The sequence below is a fragment of the Panulirus ornatus genome, chromosome 65 (genome assembly GCF_036320965.1).
Source record: "Panulirus ornatus isolate Po-2019 chromosome 65, ASM3632096v1, whole genome shotgun sequence".
In the NCBI taxonomy this organism is placed as follows: Eukaryota; Metazoa; Arthropoda; class Malacostraca; order Decapoda; family Palinuridae; genus Panulirus; species Panulirus ornatus.
The window spans coordinates 4210001-4228818 of record NC_092288.1 but is presented as its reverse complement, the minus strand read 5'-3'; the positions used below and the strand labels follow the sequence as shown (position 1 = coordinate 4228818).

Sequence of the window (18818 nt, the reverse complement as noted above, 5' to 3'; positions counted from 1 at the left end):
ACGGCCGGGGCCGCCGTTCGAGCGACTGACGGAGACAGATCAAAGCTGGCCAGGGTACTAGGGGGGCCTCTCTCCTGGTGGAGGGAAGGGGAAGAGTGGGCAGTGGTGGAGGGAGGGGCGCTGGACGGAGAAGGGTGAGGGAGGGAAAAGAAAGGAGGAGGTTGCTTTGCGGGGCACAACAGGGAGAGAAATGGTAATTGTAAAAAGAGGTACCAAATTCAAAATAGATAGATAGATAGATAGATAGATAGATAGATAGATAGATAGATAGATAGAGAGAGAGAGAGAGAGAGAGAGAGAGAGAGAGAGAGAGAGAGAGAGAGAGAGAGAGAGAGAGAGAGAGAGATCAAATCCCCCCAAGTCAGCCTGGGGGTTATAACATATATAAGGCAACAAAAATACGGTCGGTAAAACAAAAACAAAAAAACAAACAAAAAACAAAAATCTGAAAAGCCTACATCATATTCACCTGTGTACGTACACTCCAGCCCACTCCACCTCTTCAAGCTATTCCTTCCCGCTGTCCCACCACTCCTTCCCCTCCCTCAAACCCTCCCATTAAAGAAAGAAAGAAAGAGAGAGAGGGAGACACCCTGACCTCCAGCGGCCAGAGACGGAACTAAAAGGGGTTACCAGAGAGTGTGGTGGGGTAGAGGGGTTAAGAGTGGAGACATGACCAATTCCCACTCCCCTCTCCCGCTACAATCCCCTTCCCCTCCACCGTACCTTCATCACCAGAGCCACTCACTCCCCCTCCCCCCACCTAAAACCCCTCCCCACCCCTCTCCCCTCCCCCCATCGTATCTCGTACACATCGCAACACAACTTTTTCACCCAGCAAAACTTAAGAAAACTCCAGGCGACATTTGCATGTTATCTCGTCTTCCCATCCCATGCTGTGCTCTGTGTGTGTGTGTGTGTGTGTGAGAGAGAGAGAGAGAGAGAGAGAGAGAGAGAGAGAGAGAGAGAGAGAGAGAGAGAGAGAGAGAGAGAGAGAGAGAATCACACGTATAGGCTTGGGGTTATCCTCATATAACAGCGTAAGAGAAAAGATATGGAACACCATTTTAGGGCCTTTTGAAGACCCTACACATTAAGCAGTTCGTATCACACACACACACACACACACACACACACACACACACACACACACACATCTACGGCCGCTTATTTTCCCCCAGAAGTCGCCTCTCCTTGAAAATACCAGTAACTCACAAACACTTCAAAAACAAAACCCACTGATAAAACACTTCGGTTGGTGGCATCAACGTGTTAACCACGTGGCCACACGTAGGCCTCCTGACCCCGAGTAGATAGATACACACACACAAATACAGATGACATAAGAAGAAAAAGAAAAAAAAAAAACTGAAATTACAATTATTATGTTCTCACAACACCAGTCATGTTGGCCACCGGATAGACGTATTATTAATAGCTTCGAGAATACCTAACCTAATACAGTAGGGAGAAAATACACTGATCATACACAAGATAAATGGAGCCGGAACATTTAGGTGTTACATTGACCATCCGCAAGAGTATCTACATATATAAGTAGCTAGAGATAAGAACATGCGTATATGAAAAAAAAAATGCGTATAAAAATGTGTTTAGTACTCACGAGATCTCTCCAAAGGGCGCGAACGCCTCTCTCAGCGTGTGCGTCTCTATCTCAGGACTGAGGTCGCCCACGAAGATGTGAAAGTGTTCTGCAAAAGAGGGAAGAACAAATTAACAGTCCATACTGAACACCCCTAGTCTGCATGGAGTACTTGGAAAGAACACATGGGAATGACTTGAAGAACACACACTGGTGATTCAGTCGAAGGTAATGAACTCACAGACGTCAGTAGAACACTAGAACAATGGAGTCATGGACACTACAATACTAAATTGTGGGAAGTGAAGTCACTCCTAGGTCTAAAGAAACACATGGAACACACTTCATGTGAAACACATGGAACACACTTCATGTGAAACACTGAGAGAACACTTGAAAATGATGCCAAAAAACTACTGTAACAACGCAACAAAGTTCTACGTCACAAGAACAGTTATTCACAAACGTAAAGAACAGAAGAACAACACTTGAATGACTAGTTTCTACAAGGTATAACATGGAATTGGAGGATTACAAAGCCAAGAGTACGAAAAAAAAACACATACAAATGCAAAATACATAAGTAGATTACATAAAATTATTAGGCACAGTGATACAGAAATTCCCACAGACAGTTGTCTGTTCACTGTTCATGACATGTACCTGGTGAACACGAACTAATTAGTGAAAAAAAAAAATTGGGGGCAATACAAGAGGATGATAAAGAATAAATGAGGATGGTTTAATAAGGTTAAAAGTCACCTCGAGGTGGGATAAATCCATTAACCTCTGTGACATAATACAGGAGGCTTATACCGTCTGGGATTCGAACCCGGCATCCACTACACCCCCCACGCCATCCACCCCGTCGCCACAGCACCCTCTCTCCTGACTCAACGATAACGGCGTCTCATTTACGCTAATTGGATGAAAATTACGTTATAACGGTATGCCAGTCGTTGCGTCACTGTGCAGCCACAGCACATTAAGTACCGGAGCGAGATACGACACGTCGGATTAAGTTACGTTTAGATTGCGTCAGTACTACGAACACGATGACTCTCTCTCTCTCTCTCTCTCTCTCTCTCTCTCTCTCTCTCTCTCTATATATATATATATATATATATATATATATATATATATATATGTATATATATATATATATATTTATTCATATTTATTATACTTTGTCGCTGTCTCCCGCGTTAGCGAGGTAGCGCAAGGAAACAGACGAAAGAATATATACTGCACAAGGGAGACTATTCAAATAAGGCTGTCTGTCTGTCTGATGATGATGATTACTGGGGTAATCACTTACGTTCCCCTAATGACAGTTCCCTGATGAAGGAGTCTCAAAGGCAATTCAGAAATACGTATTCTTTTTCCTTTTCTCGCCAAGAGGACATGTTTGGTGGTGACAGCAGCAGGAAGAACAGCAACAGGAACAGCAAAAGTAGCAGCAGGGACAGCAGTAGTAGGAGGAGCAGCACAAGGGGCAGCCAGCTGGTCCTTGTGTCAGGTTCCAGTTTTCCAGGTCGGCCACCAAGAGGGCTTCTGGACGACCCTTCACCCTCCCACCACAACCGCGGCTCCAGCCAGCCAGGCCCCCCCTCTCTACCACCCTCCAGCGCAGGTGGTGGTGGAGGCGGTGGTGGAAGTGGTGGTGGTGGTAGAAGTAGTAGTAGTAGTAGTGGTGGTGGTGTAGCAGTGTTGGCAGGTTGGTTGGTTGGTAAAGTGTCGTCCATTTCTGTTTTATATCAAAGCCCAACACAGCTAGCCGCCATTTAGGCCTAACAAAGCTCAACACTGTTGTGCCTCGTCTGAGCCTATCACAGCCACCTTCACCACAGCTCAACACAGCATGAAATAATCAAAGCCCAGCACAGCTACCTTCACCACAGCTCAAAACAGCTAGGAGTCATTTAGGCCTAAACATAGCTGGCTTTATCACGGCCTAACACAGGGTTAAGTATGTGGCGACATTAGCATATATCCCCCCCATCATCTCCCCGACGTGTATCGAGCCTCTCCCTGTGTCACACTCACTCACACTCTCTCCCCAAGCCTAGTGTGAGGTGCCTCATACTTCTCGATATTTTCACCCTCATCATACTTAGCGTCAGACGTCCTCATCATCTAGCACTCACACTCCATCTACTCCTCTCATTAACCTGCGCCGCTCTCCCTCCCCTTCCCATCACACTCTCTTTCCCTTTCTTGCCTACCTTTCCCACCCACCCTCCCTTCCTTAATCCTCCCATTCCTCTACGCTCCTCGTCTCGTCTCCTCTTCCTTCTTTCTCTCCCTCCTTCCTTCCCCCCTGCTGCTCCTCCTTCCCTCTCACCCAGCCCCTGAAGCCATTTTATCCCCAGGACGTAGATGGGACTGGGGTTCATAACTCCTAATTCTGACGCTAGGGTGGGGGAGAGAGAGATAAGGGCGAGGTGGGGTGGGGGGCGTTCGCTGTCACACGAGGGCGACTGTGTGGGATGGAGAATACGAGAAACGGGAGAGGGGAGGTAATGAGATGGGAGAGGTGTGGCCTGGATGGGAGGCGGTGGGGAGAGGTGGGCGGCTGGGATAGGGGGGTGGGTGGGTGATGGGAGAGGGAAGGAGAGGGGTGAAAGAGGTTGGGTGGTTGGGAGACGAGCGGAAGATGATATAGAATGGGATATGGTGGGAGAGGAGTATGGTTAGGATGAGAGGGAGGGTAGGATGGGAGATGCTGGGAGGGGAGGTGGTGGGAGAGACGGAGAGCCTGTGTGAGAGAGGAGGGGAGGGGAGGGGAGGGGCAGGAAGGAGCCAACCTCGCGCCACTGTCAGCTGTACGGCAGCCGGAAACATTTAATGAGTAAAACAGTAGGGCTGACGCGGGCCCATCCGGCCCTGTATGTGTGCTGACGGGCGTCAGGCCAGGCCGTGGTGCCGCCGAGGAGGAGGAGGAGGAGGAGGAGGAGGGGAGAAATCACGCTACACACGCTTCCCTCCTCGCCCAGCCTCCCTCAGCGAAGTGTCTCTACCAAAACGACATCAGAATCATCGGAGTGAACCCTGAAGGCTTCGAAAGAAGTCTCGACGAAACGCTTCGGAACAGAACCGAACGAATTCACGGTCGACAACCAGCTACGTGCGTGGTGGCGGGGAGCAGCCAGCAACGTGATACACTCAAGCAAGACACACACACCTATATATATATATATATATATATATATATATATATATATATATATATATATATATATATATATATCACCAACGTCTCGTTTACAACCACGTCTCACTTTTTCTACGGTTCGAAATTTCGTGGCTCGTATTCCCTTTTTCGTCCCGGTTAAAAAGTCTGTGACGGTAGAGTCTGTCTGTCTGTCTGTTTGGTGCTGTAAGAGTCTGTGGAGGGAAGCTGGGGACAGCAGGGCCTATGGATACATGTAAAGTGTGTGGTGCACAGCCTTGGTATGATGAGTTTGTTATACAGTGCGTGGAGGGGAATCCAGGTGTTAGATTCTGTGCGCCTAAAAGTGCGTGGATGGCTACCTACCTACGAGTGCGTTAGTAGTAAGGTGTCACAAAGTATATGTCTGTGTGTCTGTGTATGACAACCTTGGGGAGTGTGAGCGTCTGAGTGTATTTACAAGTGCGTGCCTAAGGGTGTGTTACAACAGTCTGGGGACAAGTCTAGAGTGCGTGGAGAAGTATGTGGTCTAGGAGAGTGCGTGTAAGGCAAGTCTCACAGACTAGTATACCGTGAGTGTGTTGGAGGAGGTGTGGGTGTTTAGGGATGTGCCAGAGAGATGGATGGATAGATAGATAGATAGATAGATAGATAGAGAGAGAGAGAGATAGAGAGAGAGAGAGAGAGAGAGAGAGAGAGAGAGAGAGAGAGAGAGAGAGTCTAGACTACACCCCCCCAGGTAATGAGAGAGGTCTGACCACAGAATCCCCGGCGATCGCTCCGTTGCATGCTGGGCAGAAATTCCCCCTTCCCCCTGGGGAATCATGGGGGTGGATGGTCCACGTCATGGGGGGAGGGGGAGAGAAGGCTTTAGTGGGGGAGGTGGCAGAGGAGGAAGGGGTGCGACATAATCCCCACATTTGTTTATTCGTATGATTAAAGTCACCGGTCCCCCCTTGTGTATTTGTTTGTTTGTTTAAGGTCATTAGCATATCGGACCAAACGAGTGTGCTAAATCTATATCATGCCCGAATTTTTCCCCTCCCTTCAAAATGGTTCCGGGACCATCTGTAAGCTCGTTACCTCGCGTTGTTTGACTAACGCACACACACACATACATACACACGCACACACACACACACACACACAAAAACACACACACTCACACACACACTGTGGTATGGTGGTCAGCATTTTTGACCAGTAAGACAGTACGGGCACCGCCTCTAAGAAGGTGCTGTGTTCGAATACGAAACGCGGCAAGTCGGCCCACAGCCCAACCCCAGGTTTTCATCCTGCACTCGGGGCTGGCCGATACATGGGTACATAGCTAAGCCTGGGGTGTGTATGTGTATATACAGATACATACCTACGAGTAAATACAAGATAAATACTATATATACCAAGGGTGAGAGACTGGGGTAGCACGAATGAAAAACCTTCTCCCCTTAACATACAAAAACTCATCACACACTTGACCTTCAAATCTATCACGCGTCTATTTCAAAGTCAATCACTTCAAAGTCAAAGCAGCTGACGGAGGGGGGGAAAAAAATAACAGCATTTTTTTTTTTTCTGAAGTTATAACAAAATATAAACCATTTTCCCCCCCAGTCCTATAAAAAAAAACTTTTTTTTTCTCACAAACATTTTTGATTTGTAATTTCAAGACGCCATCTATTGCCACGTCCCGGAACTTCGCCATGATGGCAAAAATTTACACCATTTACCCTCGAAAAATACGCTCATTTGCCCTCCCAAAATACTCTACCTCGCCCTACCGGGAAAAATTCATCTTACTTTTTTTTTTTTTTACAAACTTTGGGAATTCTTACAGCAGATTTCCATCCCTCACGGGCAATTTGAGCCAACCTCGCCATACCACTGTATATCCTCGTCAAAGGGCAATACTAAAATTAACGCCAGCATTATCTAGAAAAAAAAAAAAAAAAAAACTATCAAAACAAAAAAAAGGATGAATTTTTATGAATACATAAGACATATCAAAACGTCTACCGCAAAAAAATTTAACGAAATTTTTTAATGTCAAGCGACTTCCCGTTTTTTTTCCCCCCCATTTTCTTATTTCCCCCCAACATTCACACTCCCCTTCTGAATCATAGGCTCCCCTTCCATCCAAACGCCTCCCTATCTCAGCCCCCTTTCCCATCCCCCTCCCACATTCTGCCTCCCGTCCATCTACGTCCTGCTCTCCCCCCCTGTTCCACTTTCCCCTTTCTCACCTCTCCCAGCACCCCTTCACCTCTCCTTCTCTCCCCAGCTTTTCTTCCTTCCCTGCAGCCCCCAAATGGGGAGTCAAGTCCTTTCCCCCAGAGAGCTTCTCCCCTGCAGTTTCCCATTAGGGGAGTGCATGTTCTTCCCCTAAGGCTCTCTCCCCATGGGGAGCGCTCCGTCCCCAGGCTCACCCGCCCTTCACCATCCCCTTAGGGAATGCCCTTCCTCCTCCAGGATCTCTCTCCCTGTGGGTAGCTCCTCTTCTCCCCCCTCCCCAGGCTCTCTCTCTCTCTCCCCCCTGGGGAAGAACCGCCTCCCACTCTCCCCCCCCCCCCCCCAAGCCCACTAGCCAAACCTGCTGAATATCAAGATTGTGTCAATAAGAGGTGAAAATGGCCCAGATTCCCTCGAGTAACACTGGGGAAACAGAATTTGAGCAGACAGTGCGTGTGTGTGTGTCGCGCCTACCGCTGCACAGTGTGTGGGGGGATGGTGTGGTGGGGGAGTGACGGATGTAGTCTGTGCGTGAGTGTATGTGTGGTAGAGTGCGTCGCGCCTACTGCTGCACTCTGTGTGTGTGTGTGTGTGTGTGTGTGGACGTACGAAGAGGAAGAGGAGGTCAGTTCGGAGGTCTTCTGAGGTTACCATACGCGTCTCCAAGGATAGTGGGGAGGGGATATGGCGGGAAGGGTAAAGATAGAAAGGATATGGGAGGGAGAGAAGGAAGGGGGAGGGGAGAGAGATAAAGCGAAAAAAGGAAGAGGAGGAGGAGAGAGGGAATAGGGGAGACGAAGAGAGGAGGCATAGAGAGAATACAAGGAAGGAGGGGAGTATAAGAGAGGGAGAGAAGGGTGTGGGAGGAAGTAGGGAGAAGTAAGGAATTCCCATAGACTCACTGGTGGGCGTGCAGGGTGCCGGCGCCGGGGTTCGAACCCGCTACCTTTCCTCGCGGTGATTGGATTTCAGATCTAAGTATTTCCTCTTTTTTTTCTCTTTCTTTTACTCGGTAGGATGGTTATTTCCCCAGAGTTCGCGTTGTCATATTTTGCGATAAAAGCGGAGGCGGAAGATTTGCATAACCTTGTTCCGGTAATGCTCGCGACAAGCCTGGGGGGGAAGGAGGGGAGGGGGGGATAATGCAAGGAGGAGCAGGGGGGGAGGGGGGGAAAGACAGATGCTACGCCTGGTGGTGCAGGTTTACTGATGAGGACGGTGAGGACAGCCCGAGGAGGAGGATGAGGAGGAGGAGGAGGAGGAGGAAAGAACAGCAGAGGATTAGGTAATGATAGTGATGAAGATGGTAAATACATGATAGTGATGATAATGGTAAATACATGATAGTGATGATGATGGTAAAGATAATGATAGTGATGATGGTAAAGATAATGATAGTGGTGATGATGATGGTAAAGATAACAATAGTGATGATGATGGTAAAGATAATGATAGTGATGATGGCGGTGCTTATCCTCATCTTCCACAAGGGTCTGGCGCGGACATAGGTACAGTGGTGGAGCAAGAGGGTACGTACACCCAGGTGTAATACGGCAGGCGCCACCGCTGGGGGCGTACCAAGACACAACGATGACGGTACGGACGTGGGACGGGGGGGGGGGGGGGGGGTGAGGGGACGAGGGCGATAAGACGGACAGATGAAGATAAGGGAAGGTGGGGTGAGGGTGGGGGGGGGGGGGGTGAATCCTAATCCACCTGACAGTGACTCGGGAATTCACTGCGTAGTGAGAGAGAGAAAAAAAAAACCTTCGTTCTAAAGTACACTTTACACTAATGAGCTGTGTGCACGCTCCTCTCTCTCTCTCTCTCTCTCTCTCTCTCTCTACGTGTGTGTGTGTGTGTGTGTGTGTGTGTGTGTGTGTGTGTGTGTGTGTGTGTGCTTGCGTACAAGCTGCAATAATAATGACCCCATAGTATCATACATGATGATAAGAGCCAAAATCACCCGACAGACACAAGCTACCAGCCCTTCGTCCTTGGCAACCAGTCATCTATTCCTCTGACTACCACTATCTTCCCTATCCTCTTATCCTCCCCAACCCCCGCCTATTCCAATGGCTCATCCGACCAGCCCTCACAACTCACCATGTACCCAGCCAACCTCTACTTTCTGACCAACTCAATCAACCAACCCTAACAACCATGTACCAAGCCAACCAACCATTCCTTCTTAACCAACTCCTCCTCTAACCAATGGCTGGGGCTATGTGGGTTGTTAGGTTAGCTGTGCTTACTGACCAAGATATAAAAAAAATAAAGTATGGCTGTAGTGGTTGTAGGTCCTGATCACTGTCGTGTCGGTGGCGACAGTAGCAGAAGTAGAGGCAGCGGTAGAAGCTGTCCCAGTAATAAAATCTACAGCGGGTAATAATGATGGGTCAAATGTTGACAAAACATCTTTCTGGTCTACTGTATGTGTCTCCTTTACCTCCGCAACGGGTCGCACGTTTCTACAATCAAAACAGAAGATTCGACACAAAGCCAACACGACAGACCTCCTACGGATGATACACTCTCAACAAACACAGCCAATAACATACAAGATTTTTATTAATCTACCTACCCCCTCCAAAAAAAAAAAAAAAATACTAAAAAAGCACTTCGTCACCAACTCTTGTGCTACGTAGTGTGTGTATATATATATATATATATATATATATATATATATATATATATATATATATATATATATATATATACATATATATATATATATATATATATATATATATATATATATATATATATATATATATATATATATATATATATATGACTCGAAATAATGCAGAGAGAGAGAGAGAGAGAGAGAGAGAGAGAGAGAGAGAGAGAGAGAGAGAGAGAGAGAGAGAGAGAGAGAGAGAGCCAGCTCTTCCCCCCTGCCCCCCAATCCTCTCTCTCGTCCACTACCCCCCACACATGCAGCATGTCACCACCACTACACCACAGTATTTGTTAAGCCGGGAACAAACTGGATTCTGAGGCCACAGAATACAGATCACTTCATTTGGCCCACATCCTTAAAACAATGTCTTCTTTTTTCCTTCGTTTCTTCTTCTTCTTCGTGTGTATGTGTGTGTGTGTGTGTGTGTGTGTGTGTGTGTGTGTGTGTGTGTGTGTGTGTGGAGGGGGGAGGGAGTAACGCGGTAACGATGACCCGTCCTCCTCGGGATTCCGCTGGACGCTGGAAGCTGTGCGAACGACCAAAGTGGAAAACAATAGCCAAGCAAGACAGCGCCACCCTCGAGGACACAACACACACACACACACACCAGAGATACAGCCACTGGAGAATGTTGCGACAAACTTGTGTTAAGGAAGGATACCCCGCCTCTCTCCCTCTCTCTCTTCCTCGAGCTGGGATGGGAAATGTACGAGATTTTAGGAGGTTTTCTTCTTTTTTTGTCTACTTTTTTATCATTCATTTTCCTTGTCACTGAATGAACCAGACTGATTTCTATTCTTTGAGCACGACGGTACGGTCCTTGAGCACGACGGTACGGTCCTTGAGCACGACGGTACGGTCCTTGAGCACGACGGTACGACTCTTCAGGGGGGTTTCCGTGGTTATGTCCTTTTGGCCTGACCGCTAAGGTCCCCCGTCAACGCCCATCGCCGGAGGGACTGGACATTCGAACACGCCACCATCACGGCCCAGGACACGGCAGACATAATCCCCTCTCCCCCACCCAGCCGTCAGAAGACCGGACTCGCGTACATACGCACTATCTTCCAAGAGATGGACACGCGAGCTACCCCTCTCTCGGGCACATCACCCAGAGGAGCGGCCGAGGGAGAGGAGGGGACAGACGCGCCAGGCGGGGAATACGTCGTCTCTATTACATCAGCCCCCTGGCCACTCAGGGAGATGACAAGATGCCCTAGAAGGGGACGGCCTCCCCCCCTCCCCCTTTTTTTTATGGAGATCCGTGAGGGCGCGCACGTCTTGCGTCCCCGCCCCATCCATCACGCACTTCCTTACTGCCTTGTGTGACGCACAGAGCTGGGCTTTATCAACAACCTCTTGAACATGGGAGCACGGCGCTCAAGCACGGCGGTACGTGACCCACGAGCACGACGGCACGTACAACCCCTGACCACGACAGTTCGTGACCTTTAAGCACGATAGTATGTAACCCGTGAATAGGATGGATTGGCCTTTAACCTGAATATGAAGGCTCTTATCAAAGGACAGGCCATCGTACCCAAAGGTCGTACCGTCGTGCTCAAGAGCCGTGCCGTCGTGCTCACCGGACCAATGTCTACGGTTCACTTTCAAAATCTAAGCCACCCACTTCTACTCCAACCGAATCAAAATCTCCATCTCCATCATTCACTTATACATTTTCGGGTTAAGTATGATAAAGGAATTCGATCTCCTTCCACGTACTGCTGAAAGGGATTAAAACCCATCCCATAGTCAGCTACGTTCCTCCCTCCCTGCTAAGGTCTGAGGACACTCCTGTCGATCTGCATGACACGTCATATTCATGTCCACTTCGTAACAATTCCCCTCACTGTCATGTCACTCACATCCTTCTCTATATCCTTTTTTTTTTTGTTGACCTTTCCCTTTTCCCCTCTTGAAGAACAACTCTATATTCCTGTTCCAAGGAGGGATATGAGAAGCTCTATACATCTTTCTGTGAGAAGGGAGGAGAGGAGAAAAAGAGGGAAGGGAAGAAAGAAGGAAGGAAGGAAGGAAGGAAGGAAGGGAAGGGAGGGGAAGGAGGGGAGGGTCACACAAGCGGACCTCAGCCCTCGCCATTTCTAAAGATAAATCATGTGAGAGAAAATGCTAATGTACAGGACGTGGCACAGGCGATAAATTTAGGGCAGAGGGCTAATGAGAGAGTGTATGGAGTGGTGGCCAGTGAGGAGGGGGAGAGGGTAGTGTGTGTGTGTGTGTGTGTGTGTGTGTGTGTGTGTGTAATTCACCCATCTGTATGGTCAAGGGAAGGGAATTCTACACTCGTGGGGCCCCATCTCTACAACTTTCTCGACTAACAAACAACTTCTTAAACTTCTGTACGCTGTACACATTCGTGATTTCATCATTCAGTTTATTCAATTCATCCGCCACTCTCTCCTGTAAGAGAACTTCTTTTCATCTTTTCTAATAAGTTCTTTTCGCCTAATTTCATGTTATGTCCTCTGGTGGTCGCTCTTCGTATGTTTCGAAGAACTACTGACGTCAGCACACTTGTGGTCACGTCATTCACTTCTCTTCTCATACCTAGTGGGTAAATCCAAAGCCATCTGGCCCCTTACCGTAACTCAGCTCTTAACTCTAATACTAACTCTGTTGCCCTCCTCTCTTTGTGCTTCTTTAAGCACGGTGACCTTGACATAATCTGCAAACATATTCAGGTAGAGTCCACTCCTCCTGGCGTCATTTGCAATCATCAAGAAGAGCGACAGTCCCAGGATCGACCCCTGCGGCACGCCACTGGTAAACCCCAGCAAATTTCGAGATGGCTCCCCTGATGAGAGTCCTTTTCCGCTAAAATCATTCGCTTACCGTTGGAGTTATCTCTCCACTTACTCCTAACTGATGATCCAGCTGCCGGATCAACCTTCCGATGTGGGTGAGCCAGCGTCAAATGCTTTCTAGCAATTCAGGGACCGAGTGTCCACCCAGCCTCTTGTCGATAACACGGAGCTCACTCTCTCAAAGCAGCCGAGGAGGTTCGTTACGACAGATGATCTCCTTTCTCTGAATCCGTTCTCTCTCTCTCTCTCTCTCTCTCTCTCTCTCTCTCTCTAGGTAGTTTTGTACTCTGGAAATACTCGTCCACTACTTGTGTTCTGGTTATCTTCCCCAGTATCTTAACAGACCGCCCTCGTTCGGGTGACCAGGTTGTAGTTCGGCGCATCTTTCCCGTCTCCTTGCTTAAAGACAGATATAACACTTGCCCTCCTCCTCCTCCTCCCTCCTCCTCTCCCTTGTGAGAACTTACCTAACTGGACAGTGCGGGGAGAGAGAGAGAGAGTCCTACACTCGTGGGGGCCGGGCCCTGAACAGTACTCCGCGATCGAATAAGCCATCCCTGGACCTCTGCAGACTGTCGCCATTCACTCTGTCTCCTCGGTTCATTTCATGTATTCCAATCATCCTCTCGAGCCATCTTTTCCCCAGCCTCTCACTGTTCTCTGGTTACGCGAGCGATGCGTCTCTTTAACAGCTGTTCGTCGTCAACATCGTCCACAGCTGATTCAGAAACATGATGACTGATATCAGGTCGTCTCATATTCCCTCTCTCTCCTCCATTCTTTCTCTCTGTCTCTTATATATATATATATATATATATATATATATATATATATATATATATATATATATATATATATCCAGGAGTATGCAGGAAGGTACTGAAGTATTCAAGAAAGTAAGCATTTAATATTCATTCATGCATGTATGTATATTTCAATTAACCAGGGCATATGCGTATTCCTCCGTTATCGTGGTGGTGGTGGTGGTGGTGGTGGTGATTATGGTGCTGGAGGAGAGGGAGCAAGCAGGTGGCGATGTGGTGACAGTGTGGCACCACCACACACACACACACACACATGGGGGTGTGGTGGTGTGGACACACGAGCTTGAACACGGTACCACAGGAGGTGGAGGAAGCTATGATAAGTCATGTTGTTCCTCCTCGTCCACTGTGCCTCACTGTACACCCAGCTACCTCATTCCTAGCCCTGTTGTGCCCCCTGCAACACAGCAAGGGGGCCACTACATCACAACATGGCTAGGGCTACCACAACACATCATAGCAAGGAGCATGATAACATAGCAGAGCAAGAATCCCCACAACACAACAAAGCAAGGACGACAGAACATAACACAGCAATGACCATCTGGACATAACACAGCAATGACCATCTGGACATAACACAGCAATGACCATCTGGACACAACACAGCAAAGGACCACCAACGCACATGCCACTATATCAGAGCGTAACACAGCCACGGGGACCACCAACGATGGAGGGGTACATAAAAATAACATTAGGACCCTCACACATTTTTATTAATAAAATCTAAATGGCTGAGAATACATGAATCTGTAATACAGAGGTAATGGGCGTGGACCCGCAGAGGGAGGGGGAGGAGCGATAGGCGAAGGGGGAGCTGAGGGAAGGGGAGGGGAGGAAATACGAAAAAGGAATAAAGAGAGGGAAGCGGGAACGATGCAAGATTATAATATATATATATATATATATATATATATATATATATATATATATATATATATATATATATAGAGAGAGAGAGAGAGAGAGAGAGAGATACGGACGAGGAGGAGGAGGAGAGGGGTAATGGAGGATGATGAGAAGGAAATGGAGGAAGGGGGAAGAATGACTACGGTAAAAACAAAGACGAAAGATTAGCGTTGCGATGTCTGTTTCTTTCCTTACACGGCTAAGCTTTGGAACTCTTTACCTCATGTCTCTCTCAACAGCTACCATCTGAAACATTTTTGAGAGGCAGGTGTTTTTCCACGTCCTTTAAAAATCCCTTAGACTGAGTGCTTTCTTCCTTCCTTAACTCCTCCTCAACCCTTTCTATACTTTAATTAAGACCTAACCACGAAACAGACATCACATCCAGAAATTTTTCGTCTGTGAGCGATTCCTTGCGAATATATATATATATATATATATATATATATATATATATATATATATATATATATATATATATATCAAACAAACCTATGAATTTTTCATCTATTTTTCCGGCAACTCTTCTGTCACGGGTTACCGGGGTCCGGCCTGGCCCGTTGCAACACGCCCATAAACAGGAAATGTAAAACCATTTAATAATTTCATGAAAGAGAGAGAGAGAGAGAGAGAGAGAGAGAGAGAGAGAGAGAGAGAGAGAGAGAGAGAGAGAGAGAGAGAGAGAGAATATGGATGACATAGATGGAGTATTACTTGTGTAAGGATGTCAGAGAGTAGGAACGTGGAGGAACGGCTCAGGTCGCCTCAGATAGAGCAAAGGAACGCGGAACGGTTCAGGTCGCCACAGATAGAGCAGAGGAACGCGGAACGGTTCAGGTCGCCTTGGATATCAGAGTAGAGGAACGCGGAACGGTTCAGGTCGCCTTGGATATCAGAGTAGAGGAACGCGGAACGGTTCAGGTCGCCTTGGATATCAGAGTAGAGGAACGTGGAGGAACGGTTCAGGTCGCCTCGTCAATGGTGACAGTAATGGCCCAGCTTTTGATGTAAATGTTGACCAAATGAAAGGACGAAAAAGTCGACAACTCTGGGTTTACGACCCTGTTGTGATCTCCCCCCCCACCCCACTCTCCCTCTTCACATCCCGACCACCTCCTCCCTCACATCACCCTCAACTTCTCTCATGCGTCTCCCTAAACTCCCCTCTTACATCTCCTTACTTATTTCTCCCTTACAACTCACTCCCTACCTTATATCTCCTCACCTCCTCCCTTACGTCTTCCTACCTCCCGATCTCCTCCCATCCTCCCTCAACTACCTCCCCTTTACCCCCCGGTCTAACAACCCTACCCCTCCCAATAACCACCGACCCCCATCCCCTCACCCTGCCCATCCCTGGCCACTATGAGCCAGCAGAGGATTACCAGGGCAGCCTATGCAATTTGTATGCAGATAACGGGCTATATATCAATGACAACTGGAGACTTGACGAGGGAACCAGAGGGGGGGAAAAAAAAAAAATATGCCATCGTCCGAAATGTGAGGGCGAGAGGTGCTGCCTGGATCGGCGGGAGAGGGGAGGGGAAGGGGGGATGAGGGGAGTAAGGCATGGGGAAAGGGTGAGGGGTGGTGGGTGGGGGGCGACGTAACCAATTCTCGCCCTGTGACGAGAGCGTGCGTGTGACTGTGGCAATGACGGTGGTGGTCCGTCCTTCTTCCCGCCTTGGTCTGCAGGACACGGGAGGCACCGAAGATATGTTATCATCACGCTAATCACTGCCACAAGAGATAACACAGAACACAACCATACCCTTAAAAATAAAAATTCTTAACCCTCGCGCCCTCTATGCACCAAACAACGAATCATACACATTTTGCCGTTGCCGAAACAAGGACTGAAGGTAGGCGAACCTGGCCGTTTGTTTTAATCTGTAAAACTCCTTAAAATCTTTGGATTAATTTCTCACCACAAATTTGTAAAACTCTAAAAAAAATTTGGATTAATTTCTCACCTTGTCCAAAAATCAACAATGGCTCACACAAACTGAGTATACTTTTATAAGTTCGCGTGAGGAAAAAAGTGTACGTGGCATTGACAGAGGTTCGTATACACTTACTTTAGGGTTATATTTCAGACATTTCAGTTTTTCATACCAACTGAAACCATTTTTTTTTGTTTTTTCAGAACTATCCTCTCAGGGTTAAATGAATTACACAACACACACACATTATCAGCTCCAAAGAATAATAAATTTTACACTCGCATCATTAACTACAAAATCCAATGAAATTCTGAAACGGATAAAAAGGATGAAGCGTAAATATTCGTCTCTTCGAACATTTTTTTTCTAAAGGCCTAAGGACGTTATTAAGACGGAGCAGTACCGTTAGAAAACCCACAATTCATATTTCTGAGTTTCTAATAAGGCGAAAAAAAAGCAGGTTTTTTTTCTTTTTCTTTCGCAAAGCCGTATTGACCGAAAGTTATAGACAATCTATTTTAATATGATCCCCCGTGTTTACTGCTATCTGACAATGAATGGTGTACAGATAATACTAAAACATATTGAATACTACTTCGTTTTTACCAACACATACTGAATACTGCTTCGTTTTCCTGGCCTTTCACATATGGCAGTGTAATGAGCTGATAATTGGGCTTGTGTATTTTTTTTTTATTTTTTTTATTATACTTTGTCGCTGTCTCCCGCGTTTGCGAGGTAGCGCAAGGAAACAGACGAAAGAAATGGCCCAACCCCCCCCCCCCCATACACATGTATATACATACGTCCACACACGCAAATATACATACCTACACAGCTTTCCATGGTTTACCCCAGACGCTTCAATGCCTTGATTCAATCCACTGACAGCACGTCAACCCCGGTATACCACATCGCTCCAATTCACTCTATTCCTTGCCCTCCTTTCACCCTCCTGCATGTTCAGGCCCCGATCACACAAAATCTTTTTCACTCCATCTTTCCACCTCCAATTTGGTCTCCCTCTTCTCCTCGTTCCCTCCACCTCCGACACATATATCCTCTTGGTCAATCTTTCCTCACTCATTCTCTCCATGTGCCCAAACCACTTCAAAACACCCTCTTCTGCTCTCTCAACCACGCTCTTTTTATTTCCACACATCTCTCTTACCCTTACGTTACTCACTCGATCAAACCACCTCACACCACACATTGTCCTCAAACATCTCATTTCCAGCACATCCATCCTCCTGCGCACAACTCTATCCATAGCCCACGCCTCGCAACCATACAACATTGTTGGAACCACTATTCCTTCAAACATACCCATTTTTGCTTTCCGAGATAATGTTCTCGACTTCCACACATTCTTGTGTATATATAAATATATTTTTTTTTCCCAGGCTCGAAAACCACGTTGGCCTTCGCTTATAGAACTGCTTCTTGATCGGACGGTCTACCTGGAATGTGTTCTATTTTCTTTAATGACTCGATTCAAAGGTATCTTATTACGTGTGGAGTCTGGTTACAACGGGCCTACACTGCTTTGGGTAACAGCTTCCATCTTTGTACCTACTGCGTGTTACACACACACACGTCATTATTCAGGGAGAGTGCCTTTTTTTTTTTGCAGAAAAATGGCAGGAATGCCGCAAGAGAGAGAGAGAGAGAGAGAGAGAGAGAGAGAGAGAGAGAGAGAGAGAGAGAGAGAGAGAGAGAGAGAGAGAGAGAGCCGCGAATGCGACAGCCCCAGTCCTAATTACCTGCTGAGCGGTTCACTCTCCATCAGGTATTTAATCATGTAAATTGATACGAGGGCTGTGTGTAAATGGTTATGGTAATGTTGCTTACCGGGGCGAGACGCCGAGCAGGAGGAGGAGGAGGAGGAGGAGGAGGAGGAGGAGGAGGAGGAGACTCCTGCGTGACGTCCCTTGCAGGAGGCACGATATGGTCCGCTGACATACCTGCAGCATGAAGGGAGAGGGGGACGTCTTCCTGCATGTCAAGGAGATCCCCCTCCCTCCCTTGTCTTTCCACCTTAATTCATCTTCCTACATTCCTTGAGGGGGATCTTCCTGGGACCCATATTGTCTTCCTAGCTTCCCTGAGGGATCTTCCTCGTCTTCCTACCCTCCCAGGGGGACATTCCTTGTCTTCCTCCCTTCCTGAAAGGACCTTCTACTTTCCCAAGGGATCATTCTTGTCTTCCTACCATCCTGTCTGCTCTTCCTTATCTTCGTCCCTCCTGACGCGATCCTCTCGTCCTTCACTCCTCCTTCTTCCTTGAAATAACAACCCATTCCCTTCAATTATCTCCCCCCCCCTCCCTCCACTTCCCTCTTGATTACCTTCCCTCTTCCTCCCTCACGATACAGTGAGTCCCAGCCCAACCTACCAATCTACCTCTACTTCATTCTAATTCAAATCTACTCATCCTCCTCTACCTGTTACCCATCCAACTACTTACCCCACCGGCTTACCTCCCTTACCTTAATTACCTAACTACCTCTCCTGTTATAATCTTATTTATTTCCTTATTACATACCTATTTTACCCCTACGAATTATGCCCCAGTTCCCTCAATGCTAATTCTATTTACCCCTTGGGTAAGGCGTACGCAC

The 18818-nt window shown here is 47.4% G+C and overlaps 1 protein-coding gene across 7 annotated transcripts in view; it reads right to left on the bottom strand.

The window, feature by feature from the left end:
* Positions 1–18818, bottom strand: part of LOC139746496 (nucleolysin TIAR-like) — a 1460715-nt gene that overhangs the window by 247791 nt on the left and 1194106 nt on the right. For all 7 annotated transcript variants that reach the window (XM_071657791.1, XM_071657790.1, XM_071657786.1 and 4 more), the window contains one exon: positions 1625–1712. In XM_071657791.1, the coding sequence (XP_071513892.1) occupies positions 1625–1712 (88 nt within the window). The remainder of the gene's footprint in view (positions 1–1624; positions 1713–18818) is intronic.